Here is a 15,420-nt window from a genome sequence, read left to right as displayed (position 1 = left end):
TGCAGCTATGTCGTCCAACGCCACCAATCACTTACCACATATTCAAAGACGAGGGTCAAAGTCTCCTTCGTATGAATAATATCATGCAACAGCACAATGTTAGCGTGCTTCAATCCCTTCAGAAGTGAAGCTGAAAATGGAGAAGATAGAAAACAACAGTGGTTAGAATAATAACTACAAAATTAACTTTACTTCAGTTTAGAACAATATCTTTTACATCTGCTGTTTTTCTGTAATTCTTCTTTGTTTCTAAATCTATATTTCACATACTGAGGCATTAGTGTCAATAAGAAATGTCTGCAACTTCACCTATAGGTTTTCCCTTCAATTCATTTATCACAGAACCTTGGAGTCAGCTGAGCTTTTGAGCCAATGACTGATATCGTCAGATTACAGATCACATAACTAACTACTGTATAAATAGCAAAACTTCCAAGTACAGGTATGGGAACCCCTTATCTGGAAACCCATTATCAAGAAAGTTCCAAATTATGGAAAGCCCATCTCCCATAGACTCCATTAGAAGCAAATAATTATAATTTTTTACAAAAGATTTCTATAACTTAGAGTCTTCTTCTTTCTTCTAAACCCTCTTTACGTCAAGCTGCTGCAACTCTCCACCCTTCTTCACGAGATCTAAAGAGGTCTTATACCCCCTCCTTTTAATAGACACGTTACACTTCAGGGCCAATATGGAGTTCCCTCTCTCACAGGACATCCCTAACCTGAAAGGAAAACTCCTTGCCCCACCCACACACCTCCAGACATTTAAACAATGGAAAGAAGGACAAAAAGCAATATTTTTTGGCCATGCCCACTTTCGCAACCACATCCCCTAAATACCACTCCCATTTTACAAAATTTGGCACATTATGTAAAGTTTGTATACATTTCTGGAGGGTTTTGGGGTCTTGTTTTATGTGTCATTACTGTTTTGCTAATGAAGATGAAATTGCCATTTAAGATGCAAGTCTCAGTTCCCCCAACAGACCTGTTTAGCTTATTAGTTACAACTGTATCTGGCTCTGCCAAAAGCTACTTATCTAATTAAGTTTGAGAAACTTTGTATCTTTTTTGGTGTTCAGTGCAGGGGATCAAAGGGAAATAAGGGACTTTTTAGTAAGAATTCAGGACTGTGGGCTGAGCTGTTAAAATCAAGACTGTTGGGAGGTATGCACTACTTAGTAAGTAGGGCTATAAATAGGTATTTTTAACTGTAAAGGAAAGCACAATACCCTACATAAGAAAGGTTAGGAACTTTATGGGGGACCATGTTCCCTCTTTATGCCTGATGATCTTCCTTTTGCCTGACATCACATTTTCATTTATACTGCCCCTTTACGCAATACAATGTTTGTGAACAAATGGTGTTAACTAGAACACACGCTGGCTGGAAACTCAATATTTCTACAAATCACAAAGTATTACAAAAACACAAAAGTTTGTGCTTGTAGGCAATAAATGCCATAGAACTCACCATATGTGTAATTTAACATTTTTAAGTACTAAAGCACTGATTTTTATTTGTTTACTCATCTGTGCATGGCCAACTTTGCAGCACACAGGACTAATACAGCTATAAGAGCTCTGGGCACAAACAGTATTCGAAATCTAAAGAAAATACATATCTGAATCACAACCCCAAGAAAATCCATCTTTTTTAGTATGGGAAATAGATATGATAAGGCATTAGCAGCTCTGAGCTATAAAAGCACAGGAAATAGTATTTACGTACAGCTCCTGCAAGATTAATCACTGATTCTCCTTGGTGCAAACTCCAAGGATACTGCCTACAAACTTACATTGAAGCTAGTTAATTATTTAAAAACAGAACAGAGATCTTCTCTATGTAGTACTTTTTAGGACATCGCTAATGCAAAAAATAAGATCAGCGAGCGTACAGGAATATAAATAATAATATATATCATATACAAGTTTCAGTTCCCTGACACAATGATAGGATTGAGGTCAGGATGCTGTATGTGCAGTTTTCCAGTCGGTTCAGAGAAGCAATTTAAATTGACCTTTCCCTTCCTGCTGTGCCGTGCCATATTAAACTGCAATCGCCTAACAAGGATGTAAAGACTTCAAAAGAAATGTTCCCCGGCCAGCGATTAGCTGATGCAGCTGAATATTTCTCAGGATATGCAGCCTGTTAGATTCTGTACCTGTCAATGATATCAAAATTCAACATCACATTGCATTTTTGTGTAGCTCTGCCTTTAAAGAGATAGACAGGTAACAGGCAGAAATCAGTTCCAGTCATTCTCCCTAATGATCCCATAAATGCCCATTTTCCTTGAACTGCCCCCTAACTCCAGAAATCTCTCCCAGGCCACTAATAGCCTTTACCAAACGCACTCACTTTCAACGAATCTCTTTAAACCACTCTCTACATCATTTTGGCAAGTAACAATGAAAATTCCATTGGTTTGACTGTGTACATATGACACCAAAACTTGCTGAGCCATAAATCATAACTGGAAAGCCATTTGTTCCATCATTTCGAAGATTTACTTTATCAAAACATTTATTTATTTGTAGATAATAAACTTGGCTGTAGCAAGCAATGCCAGGCAGCAGCTGCAAGGGCAAACAGGGTTTTGAGCTGTATTAAAAGGGGTATAGATTCACGGGAGGAGGGGGTTATTCTTCCCCTTTACAGAGCGCTGGTAAGGCCCCATCTAGAATATGCTGTTCAGTTTTGGTCTCCAGTGCTCAAACGGGACATTATTGAGTTAGAGAGGGTCCAGAGAAGGGCAACTAAGCTGGTAAAGGGTATGGAAAGTCTCAGTTATGAAGAAAGACTGGCCAAGTTGGGTCTGTTTACACTGGAGAAGAGGCGCTTAAGAGGTGACATGATAACTATGTATAAATATATAAGGGGATCATATAATAACCTTTCTAATGTTTTATTTACCAGTAGGTCCTTCCAACGGACACGAGGGCACCCACTCCGTTTAGAAGAAGGGAGGTTCTGTTTAAATATTCGGAAAGGATTTTTTACTGTGAGAGCTGTGAAGTTCTGGAATTCCCTCCCCGAATCAGTCGTGCTGGCTGATACATTATATAGCTTTAAGAAGGGGCTGGATGGATTCTTAGCAAGTGAGGGAATACAGGGTTATGGGAGATAGCTCTCAGTACAAGTGAGGGAATACAGGGTTATGGAGATAGCTCTCAGTACAAGTGAGGAATACAGGGTAGGGGATGCTCTCAGTACAAGTGAGGGAATACAGGGGTATGGGAGATAGCTCTCAGTACAAGTGAGGAATACAGGGTTATGGGAGATAGCTCTCAGTACAAGTGAGGGAATACAGGGTTATGGGAGATAGCTCTCAGTACAAGTGAGGGAATACAGGGGTAGGGGAGATAGCTCTCAGTACAAGTGAGGAATACAGGGGGAGAGCTCTCAGTACAAGTGAGGGAATACAGGTTATGGGAGATAGCTCTCAGTACAAGTGAGGGAATACAGGGGTAGGGAAATAGCTCTCAGTACAAGTGAGGGGAATACAGGGATACAGGGCTCTCAGTACAAGTGAGGGAATACAGGGGTATGGGAGATAGCTCTCAGTACAAGTGAGGGAATACAGGGTAGGGAGATAGCTCTCAGTACAAGTGAGGGAATACAGGGGTATGGGAGATAGCTCTCAGTACAAGTGAGGGAATACAGGGGTATGGGAGATAGCTCTCAGTACAAGTGAGGGAATACAGGGGTATGGGATAGCTCTCAGTACAAGTGAGGAATACAGGGGTAGGGAGATAGCTCTCAGTACAAGTGAGGGAATACAGGGGTATGGGAGATAGCTCTCAGTACAAGTGAGGGAATACAGGGGTATGGGAGATAGCTCTCAGTACAAGTGAGGGAATACAGGGGTAGGGGAGATAGCTCTCAGTACAAGTGAGGGAATACAGGGGTAGGGGAGATAGCTCTCAGTACAAGTGAGGGAATACAGGGGTAGGGGAGATAGCTCTCAGTACAAGTGAGGGAATACAGGGGTAGGGGAGATAGCTCTCAGTACAAGTGAGGGAATACAGGGGTAGGGGAGATAGCTCTCAGTACAAGTGAGGGAATACAGGGTTATGGGAGATAGCCCTCAGTACAAGTTGATCCAGGGACTGGTCCGATTGCCATCTTGGAGTCAGGAAGGAATTTTTTCCCCTCTGCGGCAAATTAGAGAGGTTTCTGGATCAAAGAGTAGTTAGGCAGGTTATATATAGGCACTATGGTTGAACGTGATGGACGTATGTCTTTTTTCAACAACTTACTATGTTATTGTAGGGGGCTGCAGTACTGTAATATTACAAGGCAGGGCACATATTATGAATTGATTGGTAATTTGTTTACAAAAAATCACTATTGGCTAGAAAAACCCAGATTAATTCACAGAGACTAAACCTATTCAGAAGACAATTTTCTGCCAATGTGACAATTTTGAATTTGGCAAGAATTTATATGTAAATCTGTTCTTTGCAATCTGTGTGATTTTTTCTGATAATCAGCTCATTGTCATGCTCCCTACATTAACACTCGCTCATCCTACATAATTTTCCAACTATGCCCGATTTTGAATTGCTTTGGCTCAATCTGACACAATTTACAGGCACATAATCATTACCATTAGCATCATAAAGATAAGAAAATAAAACATTGCCCAGTAGTATTTTGGATTGGCTTGTTTATGTTTGCTGCATTGCTAGTTTTTCCTTCTCCAAATATTATACAACAGACTGAGAAATGGCGCATTATAACTACAAAGTAAAATGTATTTGCTAAACTACTATTTACTGTAGTACATATTGGGTTTGATAAATTACAGACAAAGTTTGCCTAAATGCGTTAGATTTGTAAAGGTTTATTGCTGCTGCTAGAGTTAATGGACTAGGACACATTCTGACTGTGTTATTACATAAAGCCAGGGTATGATATTCATCTATATGACTACAGTGAATAATCCATTAAAGTTACATTTTTGTAACTAGTGACTTTCTATAGTATTCTAATTATCTTTTGCTAAAGGTGGCTATACACAGACAGATTTAAGATGCCAATTCAGGCCTTCCTGAGCAATTCTAGCCCTCCAATGTGCCTATCAAACTAGCATCTGTCCAAATATTGTCCAGGTTTGATTTTCCAATCATATTAATGCAGTTCTCCTTCCAACAGCTTGTAGTAGCCCTAGGGCCAAACAATTGGATTAGCCTGATATTGCCCACCTTAGGCTAGTGCCACACGGGGCTGATTCTCAGCAGCGGCATGACATCACTTCCACCAGAAGTGCGCCCGCAAACCTTCCCCCCCCAGTTCCGCTGGCAGATTTGCCCAGGAAGCATCTGGCTGTCACTGGGGGGTTATTTATTTTTTTAAATCATTGATTATATAGGTACCCTATATAGGTATATAAGTAGACCTTATGACCACATTTAATGCTAGTTATATCTGCTAAAGGGTAAAGCATGTTTCCAGTCATAGTGACACGTTACTGTTAAAACCTTAAACATGTCACTACCCCTTTAAGGATAAGGGATCCAGATACTGGGTATTTATACGATGATTCACAAGCAGGACATTATTCTACACTAATGCCAGAAATGAAGAAGGGATGGCTACTAGTTCAGTTACCAAATACAATGCAATGAATAAAACAAGAGGCTAAATGCATTATTTAGAGAAAACCCTAACTGGTTAGAATAGCATCAGTTTTATTAACATACAACTAACAAATATGATGATGTGGAGAGGGATTTCCCTTTAAATAACATGACTTTATTGCCATTGCCTCATCTGGTTCTATGACACACCCATGCTGCCATGCTGGCTGTGGGGCTACTAATACATTCTGTTCTCTAAAAGTTAATAAAACAGAAACATTCTCTTTTAGAAGTACAAATGAGCAAAACCCCTGGTTTAACATAATTGTTGCTGGAAATAAGTACTGTGCGTTGCTATGTTCTGTGCTTGCTAAGTGCATATCCCCATTGCTCCCACTAGATGCTACTGCAGCTTTCTCTAAGTGCTCTCTCTTCATTGTGAATTGTGCTACCAGAGCTTTCAGAGTCACTGCACAATGGTAAGTCGATGCTTCACCTCTTTCTGATATTTGGAAATACTGCTCGAAAGAATATAAACAAGCCCTTTGGTAGAGTTATTTTTAACAGCCAAAATATACTAAATTGTATACAGGTATAGGACCCGTTATCCAGAATGCTCGGGACCAAGGGTATTCCGGATAAGGGATCTTTCCGTAATTTGGATCTCTATACCCTAAGTCTACTAAAAAATCAATAAAACATTAATTAAACCCAATTGGATTGTTTTGCATCCAATAAGGATTATTTATATCTTAGTTGGGATCAATTACAAGGCACTGTTTTATTATTACAGAGAAAAAGGGAATCAGTTTAAAAATTCTAAATTATTTGATTAAAATGGAGTCTATGGGAGACAGGCTTTCCGTAATTCGGAGCTTTCTGGATAACGGGTTTCCCGATAAGGGGTCCGATACCTGTATTATAAATAAGTACCATGCATGAGTCTTTCAAATATGAAAAGTGTCAGGAAAACAAAATACAACAAATACTGGAAAAGAAGGATGGAAGAAATCATAAAAACTTTGCCATATATTTCTATATCATACTGTACTTGTACAATTAAAGTTGTACTTTCAGACATGTGTAAAACCAGCATAACAAAAGTACAGGTGTGGGATCCCTTGTCTGAAAACCCCTTATCCAGAAAGCTCTAAATAACAGGAGGGCCATCTATCATAGAGTCAGTTTTAAGCAAATAATTCTCATTTGTAAAAATGATTTTTTTGACGCCAGCTGCAAATTTTGGGCACGTAGTGAATTTTTACACGCCAATTTTTTTAATCCATTTCGAGAAAAAACCTTCCAGTGGCGAAACACGGAGATTCGCTGCAAATCCATACCTGCCAAAACATTTCGATCATCATCATTAGTAAATATAAATATTGGTATATTTAGTTTTATATGTGAGAATGTAGTGTTGATAGGTCTGTATAAGTTGCCTCGCGAGGCATTTTCGGCGGTTTGCCGAAATCGTGCCGCCGCGTGTGCCATCCCACCGGCAACTTACACTGTCGCCGGTGGGATTGCAATTCGGGGAGATTAGCCACCCGCGAACAGGGAGATTTGTCACGGGCGACTAATCTCCCCATGTGCCAGAGCCCTAAGATATAATTGATCCTTATTGGAGCCAAAACCATCCTATTGGGTTTAATTACTATTTAAGTATTTTTTTTAGTAGACTTAAGGTAGGAGATCCAAATTACGGAAAGACCCCTTATCTGGAAAACCCCAGGTCCCGAGCATTCTGGATAATGGGTCCCATACCTGTATGTTATTTCTACAAAGTGCATACACTTGCTCCTATTAACATTCAACCTTATTTGCCCGTTTGCTGCCCAGTTTTCCAATTTAGTCAAATTGATCTGCAAAGTGGCAGCATACTGCAAGGAACTTATAATTTTGCACAACTGTTCATCAGCAAAAATAAAAACAGTACTTTCAATGCCCACTTCAAGGTCATTAATAAACAAGTTAAAAAGCAAAGTCCAATCAGACCACAGGTCCAATTAAAAAATGCTCCATTTACCACCACTCTTTGTAATCTATCCTTCAGCCAGTTCTCTATCCAAATGTAATTATAATCTTCCAGGCCAATATTCTTTAATGAACCAGTGCTCCTGTATCAAATGCTTCAGCAAAGTCGATCACATGCATAGCCATCCTGGAGTCCATGTTCTTGCTCACCTACTTAATTAATGCAATTAAATTTGTCTGGCAAGACCTATTACACATAAAACCATGCTGTGATTTGTTATGTAGTCAAGTACATTATCCCTAATCAGGGCCGCCATCAGAAATCACGGGGCCCCTCACAACAAAATTTTCTGGGCCCTCCCTCCTCCCACGCCCCCAATAGCCCCTCCCCCAGTGACCCCTCCCATCAATACAAACGATACAGAGACTTTGGTAGCCAGGGCCCCCTAAAACATTTGTGGCCAGGGGCTACATTTTGCATTGGTGCCAGAACATTGCTAGCCAGCCCAGGGCCCCCTAAAACATTGGTGGTCCTCCCCCAAATACTATGGCCCGCTCCCCCCACGCATCCTTCAGCTCCCCCGCCAGTATCCTCCGGCTCCCCCCATTTCCTCCTGCTTCCTCCAGGGCCCCCCAAGCATCCTCCAGTCCCCTGCCCCAGCGTCCTCCTGCCCCCCCAAAGCATCCTTCAGCTCCCCCCAACATCCTCCAGGGCCCCAAAGCATCCTTCAGCTCCCCCCAGGGCCTCCAAAGCATCCTCCAGTCCCCCCCCCAGCATCCTCCAGTCCCCCGCCCCAGCGTCCCCCTGCACCCCCTCAAAGCATCCTTCAGCTCCCCCCAACATCCTCCAGGGCCCCAAAGCATCCTTCAGCTCCCCCCAGGGCCCCCCAAGCATCCTCCGGTCCCCCGAGCGTCCTCCTGGCCCCCCTGACATCCCCCATGCCGGGTTAGCCCAAGCAGAGCTAATGTCCTGTTACTCCTTACAGAGGTTCAGATTTTATAGCAACCCCCCCCTTCCCCCCATCCCAGCAAAATGTGAGAAGAGAAGGAAGAGAAGAACCACTTTTGGGGCCCCCTTGCGTTACTTTCCCATTGGGGCCCCGCAGACCAGCGGCCGCTGTTTATGAGGAAGACTCCGCTATGTCCTGCAGCTCCCCGCTCCATCTGCGCTTATATAAGGTTGCGCCCCGTACGTGTGACGTCACTACACACGGGGCGCAACCTTATATAAGCGCTGATGTAGCGGGGAACACCAGGACGTAGCGAAGGATGCCGGCAAGTGAGAGGGCCCGGAATTGATTAAAGGGGGCCCGAGCTAGGAAAACTCTAGTACGGCCGGGCCCCCTTTAAAGTTAAAAACATCCGGGTCCGGGACGACTGTACCCCCTGTGCCCCCCTGATGGCGGCCCTGTCCCTAATTAACAATCCCAAAAGCTTTCCTAGCACTGTTGTCAAACTAACAGAGCTACAGTATATTTTTAAGGCTGAGAATGGGATCCTTTTTGAATAGCGCCAATGAATTAGCCGTATGCCAATCTCTTGGCACCATGCCAGACCTCAAGGAATCCAGAAAAATAAAGTTTGATAATCACAGAGCTAAGCTCATTTTGTACCATAGGATGAATGTCATCCGATCCTGGACCTATGTTTACATTAACAAGTTTTATTCTATTTTGAATTTTCTCCCGAGTCCTTCATGCATGAATAGTTATATTACTAGAATTGGGCATATTAAAAAGGAAGCTTTATTAGCTGGCTCCTCAGTTGTGTAGACAGGCGACAGTAGTTCAGAATCTCGGCTTTTTCCTAGCTCTCATCAACCAAATGACCTTCTTCTGATAATAAGGACCCCACCCCTTCTTGCTTCATTTTTTTACTACTTAGATATTTTCAAATAGTTTTGGATTCATTTTATTTCTTGTAGAAATACCCTTTTTCAATTCTCTTTCAATTTGATACTTTTGCTGCTTCATTGGCTTTCTTGTACCTTATAAAAGTTTCAGCTGCCCCGGCTAACTTGAATGCCTTAATAGCACATTGTTTCTTACCGACCTCAACACCAACACTTAAAGCCCTGGTCATTTCTTTAGCGGCTTTATTATGTACCATCATTTTCAGTTCATGCAATCAACAAAAGCTCTCCCCTTTCACCTGATAACTCCATGCATTTGCTAGCAAACAGCAGAAATTACTACTTTTCCCCTCTGATATTTACATTACAACAGAGATTTAGACCTAATGTTACTGTTTTATTTCTGCTGGTATATTATGTGCCCCCTCACTATGACCCCTTACTAAACCCACTGCCCTGTCTACATTAGCTTTCTTTTACTCACCCCTTGCCTTGTTTAAATACTCCTCCTGCCACTTAGCCATTTTTCCCCTAGCACAGCAGTCCCCCTTCCATTCAGGTGCAATCCGTCATGGCTATATATATTGTACTCCAAGAAAAAATCAGCCCGGTGCTCTAGGAACCCAAACCCTTCTTTCCTACACCAACATTTTAGCCACACATTTAACTCCATAGGCTTCTGCTGTCTGTCTAATGTTGCACGTGGCACAGGTAAAATTTGCGTAAAAAACTTTGGAAGATCTTTCTTTCATTTTTGCACCTTAAAGCCCTCAATCAGCCATGAATTTTGTCATTAGTACCAATATGTACCAAGATCCTAACTAGGCTGCAAGAATCCATACTGGTGTCAAAACAATCCTCAAATCCATCAAATTGTTGCATTCATTGTTCTACCTGCAGCTGGCTAAGAAAAACCAATCACTGATAGGTTGCTATGGGTTACTGCCCATGGGCAAATTTGCCCAGTGTTGATAAATGAGCAGTGACACCGGGCCGGGGGGAATGTGCAGGAGTGGGATTAAGAAGGTAAAAAAGGGTCCAGACTAGGGGTATGCCCTAGGCACTTGCCTCTTCTGCCTACTCCCAGTTTTGGAAGGACTGCTATATTAAAAATAATAATGGAGATCCACCTTAAACATGGGGAGCCTGCAGTCTCATCGAAAATGTATTGATAGTACTACCCCAAGCACTTGAATTTGAATACAATGAGATAGCCAATAAAGAAATGGTCTATGTTTACCAAAGTTGAAATGTGGCCCAGGTAGACTGCCCTGAAAGCCATCTCTGGGTTCTGACCTATAGATTAAGAATCCTTTTGTCTAAAGGCAGACTAAGCATCTTCACTCTGTGTATTGTGGTGTTTCAGTTAGTGGGCTATGTGTCTATTGGTTATTAACAGGTGCTACTCCTTTATATAACCTTGTACAAAAGTATTTGTGCTTTGTTACTTTTGCTGTAAGGTTTGTTTTTTTTTTTTTAAATATTTAATTGATGTACATATACACACATTTTATAGATGCAGACATACACTTACAAATTTTAACTGGAATTAGAAAGCTTCTTTTATAGGAGGCTGGACTACTTGTACAGTATAAGGCATACTCTGCTTTATCAAGATGAAAAACACAATTTCACCTCATACTCTGTGGCAACACAGTGGGAGAGAATTAGAATTAAGCAGAGATTGTTAGATCCAATGGTCAGCTTTAATTAAGAAAAAGTTAAAAGGTAATTTTTGCAAGAATTTCTAACTCCAGTATTAGTCTGATGACAGATCATTAGTACCATGCAAAAGGACTTTTGGTCCTAATTAATTTTTAATGCTCTATCTAAGAGCCATATGATATATAAGAAGAACATCTTAATCTAGACTAAGGCTTCTAATTGTCACAGAAGTTCGGTCGCAGAGCTAAAAATATAATTATATTCCTGAAGAAGACAACAGGTTTTGCCAGTAAGCAATGAAATAAAACTAAGCAGGTAAACAAATGAGGAGGATCTGCATTTCCTGTTGTCAATAGTAAGAGAAAACTAACTTTGCCATTAGACTGATGAGCCACCGGAGAACAGGAATCCGTAATTCATTTTGTCTGGTTTTCCTAGTTGTGGAGACTATTTTAACCAATTCTAAGTATGCCAATTCATTAGTAGTGCACTAACAATATTTCCGTTTCAGACTGCATGTTACAAACACCTTCAGATCTGTGTTATGTGTGGGTTTTAGAAGATTTCCCTCAAATATCCCCAACAAAAATGATCAAAGTAAGTTGAAAGACCCTCCTTCTATGTTATATTATCTTTAAAGAAGGCTAAAAACTTTCTATAGTCCCTGTGCTCCCTCCCCTGCACTGCATTACTGTGGACCCCTAAACTGCCCCATTTGCTGTACCTAGCTCTAAATGGCAGAGTAGAGAAGAAGAGTTGCCAGGCATTATCTTGCACCAATTCAGGTCCAAACTCTTTGGGGCACATTTACTAATCCACGAATGGTCCGAAGGCGTCCAAATGCGTTTTTTTCGTAATGATCAGTATTTTGTGATTTTTTCGGAAATTGTTGCGACTTTTTCGTAGCCATTACGACTGTTTTGCAAAATGTCGCAACTTTTTCGTAGTGCTACGACTTGCGCAAAAAGTCGCGACTTTTTCGCAGCTTTCGCGCCGAGTACGAAAGTTTCAGATTCATTCAAGCTTCAGTATGCTGACTTTTCTTGGGCCAGGTTGGAGCTGCAGAGTGCCATTGAGCCCTATGGGAGGCTTTCCTTGGGCCGGGTTGGAGCTGCAGAGTGCCATTGAGCCCTATGGGAGGCTTTCCTTGGGCCAGGTTGGAGTTGCAGAGTGCCATTGAGCCCTATGGGAGGCTTTCCTTGGACCGGGTTGGAGCTGCAGAGTGCCATTGAGCCCTATGGGAGGCTTTCCTTGGGCCGGGTTGGAGCTGCAGAGTGCCATTGAGCCCTATGGGAGACTTTCCTTGGGCCAGGTTGGAGCTGCAGAGTGCCATTGAGCCCTATGGGAGACTTTCCTTGGGCCGGGTTGGAGCTGCAGAGTGCCATTGAGCCCTATGGGAGACTTTCCTTGGGCCAGGTTGGAGCTGCAGAGTGCCATTGAGTCCTATGGGAGGCTTCCAAAATCATGCTAAGTCTGAAAGTTTCGCCCGCCGCTTACGAGCGCTCAATACGAAAAAGTCACGACAAGATACGAGCAAATCGTAATGCTTACGAAAAAGTCGCGACTTTTCGCACAAGTCGTAATGGTTACGAAAAAGTCACGACAATTTACGAAAAAGTCGCGACAATTTACGAAAAGTCGTAACAGCGACGAAAAAATCACAAAAATACGAAAAAGTCACAAAATGTTTATTTTCCAATCGGAATTTTTCCAATTCGGATTCTGATTCGTGGGTTAGTAAATCAGCCCCTTTGATGTGGAAATAGAGATTTTAAGTTCTGTGAAATAATTTGAACCCCACTTTCAAAAGAAATCTAAATTCCCACTAAGAAACCTGGAAACATCTTGATGTTCAGTTTAAATCAACCCAAATTATGAGCTGTGAATCAGACCTAATTTTCCTACAAGTTGGAGTAGTATTTGTCTGGATCTCATTTTGGTTCTTTCTACAGCAGTACAGATGGACAGATTTTATCTAGAATATTTGATTTTCTAAGCTGTTTACTCCTAAGCATAATTATTAATTTATTGAATTATTATTATTGTTATTATATTTAAATTTTTATTCTGGGTACCATGCCTGGGCAATCCTGGCTTTGGTCAGTCTCCCCTAGGTTGATATGAGGATGAATATCAAGTTAGCGGTGAATGGTTATGTCTCTGTTTTTTAATCTTGAACGGATGATGTTCCAGACTGTGGAAAGGGATTGCAGTTCACTGAAAATGATTATTTTCTAAAGTGGAATTGTGATTGCCAGGGAGACTTTGGTGGGAAGAAACAAAAAAAGCAGCGATAAAAATAAATGGCTATCAAGTGCAGGTGAAGGTAAAAGGGCCTCTTTTACATTTTCACATTTTAACAATAACGGATTGGCAGGGATGTTGAATATTTCGATGATATCTTCAGTTTTCAATCTATCCCAGTAGATTTAACATATCCGCAGTAAATGAAAAATATACTGCACAGTTTTGTTCTTATTATTTCTTCCCAAACCCAAAATAAAATGTAAGGGCATAGCAGGCTCTGTTCAGAGAATATGCTTTCTTTTCCCTACTACCCAAGAGTGGAAGCTGCCGTGTTTGTTTAGGCCAAGGCATGCTCCGTAGTCTGTTAAGGGAGGGAAATATTTACTCAAATTCACTACTTATAATTCCTATAATTCTTCTACATGTATGCATACGCTATTCAATTATATATTTCTGTTTATAGTTCTGTTTAGTAGTGGTTGTGGCAAATGTCTCACACTGTAATAAGTTAAGATTCCTCCACAATGATTTCTATGAGTACAGGTCTAGGATCTGTTATCTGGAAACCTGTTATCCCGAAAGCACCGAATTCTGGGAAGACTCAATAAGGGATCTTTCCATAATTTGGGTCTCAATACCTTAAATCTATTAAAAAAAATATTTAAACAGTAGTTAAACCCAATAGGCCTGTTCTGCCCCCAATAAGGATTATTTATATCTTAGTTGGGATCAAGTACAGGTACTGTTTTATTATTACAGAGAAAAGGGAATCATTTACCCATTAAATAAACCCAATAGGGCTGTTCTGCCCCCAATAAGGGGTAATTATATCTTAGTTGGGATCAAGTACAAGGTACTGTTTTATTATTACAGAGAAAAGGGAATCATTTAACCATTAAATAAACCCAATAGGGCTGTTCTGCCCCCAATAAGGGGTAATTATATCTTAGTTGGGATCAAGTACAAGGTACTGTTTTATTATTACAGAGAAAAGGGAATCATTTAACCATTAAATAAACCCAATAGGGCTGTTCTGCCCCCAATAAGGGGTAATTATATCTTAGTTGGGATCAAGTACAAGGTACTGTTTTATTATTACAGAGAAATAATGTAATTATTTTATTAAAATAGTCTATGGGAGTTATTCAGAACTTTCTCGATAACGTGTTTCCAGATAAAGGGTCCCATACCTGTAACAATAAAACAGTACTTTGTTATTGATCAAACAGTTTTAGCATCCTTTAATATAATAATCAGGAGTCAAGGCATGCAGGGTTCTCAACATTTGCAATATCTGTAGAACCTTCCCCTTGCATCAGTTAGACTTTAAAGGGAAAAAACAGGTTTTTGGCTTACAACGCTTATATGTTAGTGCCAATAGCAGGACTAACAGCCACTACAGGAACACTGTAGATCATTAAGGATAATATACCCACTAATAAAATTCCAAAGGCTACTAAAAGTCACCTTGGATTTTTGTGGCCCCTATAGAAGCACTTGTCCAGAGACCTTATTTTTTATCATCTTGTTACAGAACTACTTGGGGACGTTTAAAGCAATATACCTTAAAGTAGGGGGTATTTAATTATATATATACTGCAACTCGAGATACACTCAGGTTGTTCTCTCTACTATATATACATATACTGTGTACATATATATATATATATATATATATATATGAAAGCAGAGAAAAGATAGCCTACTATATTTCTAGGACTAAGCCTGAATACAACGACTTGTTTGTAGGATACCAGTGCATTGGCAAAGCCCATAAATTCGCCCACGACTTGCAACGGACTATAAAGATAGCAACTATCCAGAGGGTGCTTGTTCAATTCCAGCACGTTGGTGATCCCTTTCCTTTTTTATCGCTCCCCCCCACAGGTGTAAAAAAAATGCCCCCCGGCCAATAAAATTAATGCTTAATGCCAATGTTATTAATAGGGAGGAAAGAGAAAGTACCCCCCCCCGTCCCTATTTGCAGACACTCATGACTGACACCTCACAATTTACTGTAAGACAAAACACATAACAGGAGTAACAGGAAACACTATTCCGTCATGACTATACCATCATGCACAAATACATTA

The 15,420-nt window shown here is 40.8% G+C and overlaps 1 protein-coding gene across 4 annotated transcripts in view; it reads right to left on the bottom strand.

The window, feature by feature from the left end:
* Nucleotides 1-15,420, bottom strand: part of cdk14 (cyclin-dependent kinase 14) — a 279,683-nt gene that overhangs the window by 155,134 nt on the left and 109,129 nt on the right. For all 4 annotated transcript variants that reach the window (XM_012964199.3, XM_012964198.3, NM_001102988.1 and 1 more), the window contains 1 exon segment: nucleotides 36-130. In XM_012964199.3, the coding sequence (XP_012819653.1) occupies nucleotides 36-130 (95 nt within the window).

The sequence above is a fragment of the Xenopus tropicalis genome, chromosome 6, assembly GCF_000004195.4.
Source record: "Xenopus tropicalis strain Nigerian chromosome 6, UCB_Xtro_10.0, whole genome shotgun sequence".
NCBI lineage: Eukaryota > Metazoa > Chordata > Amphibia > Anura > Pipidae > Xenopus > Xenopus tropicalis.
The sequence above is the reverse complement of the archived record's forward strand: the minus strand, read 5'-3'. Positions and strand labels throughout refer to the sequence as shown.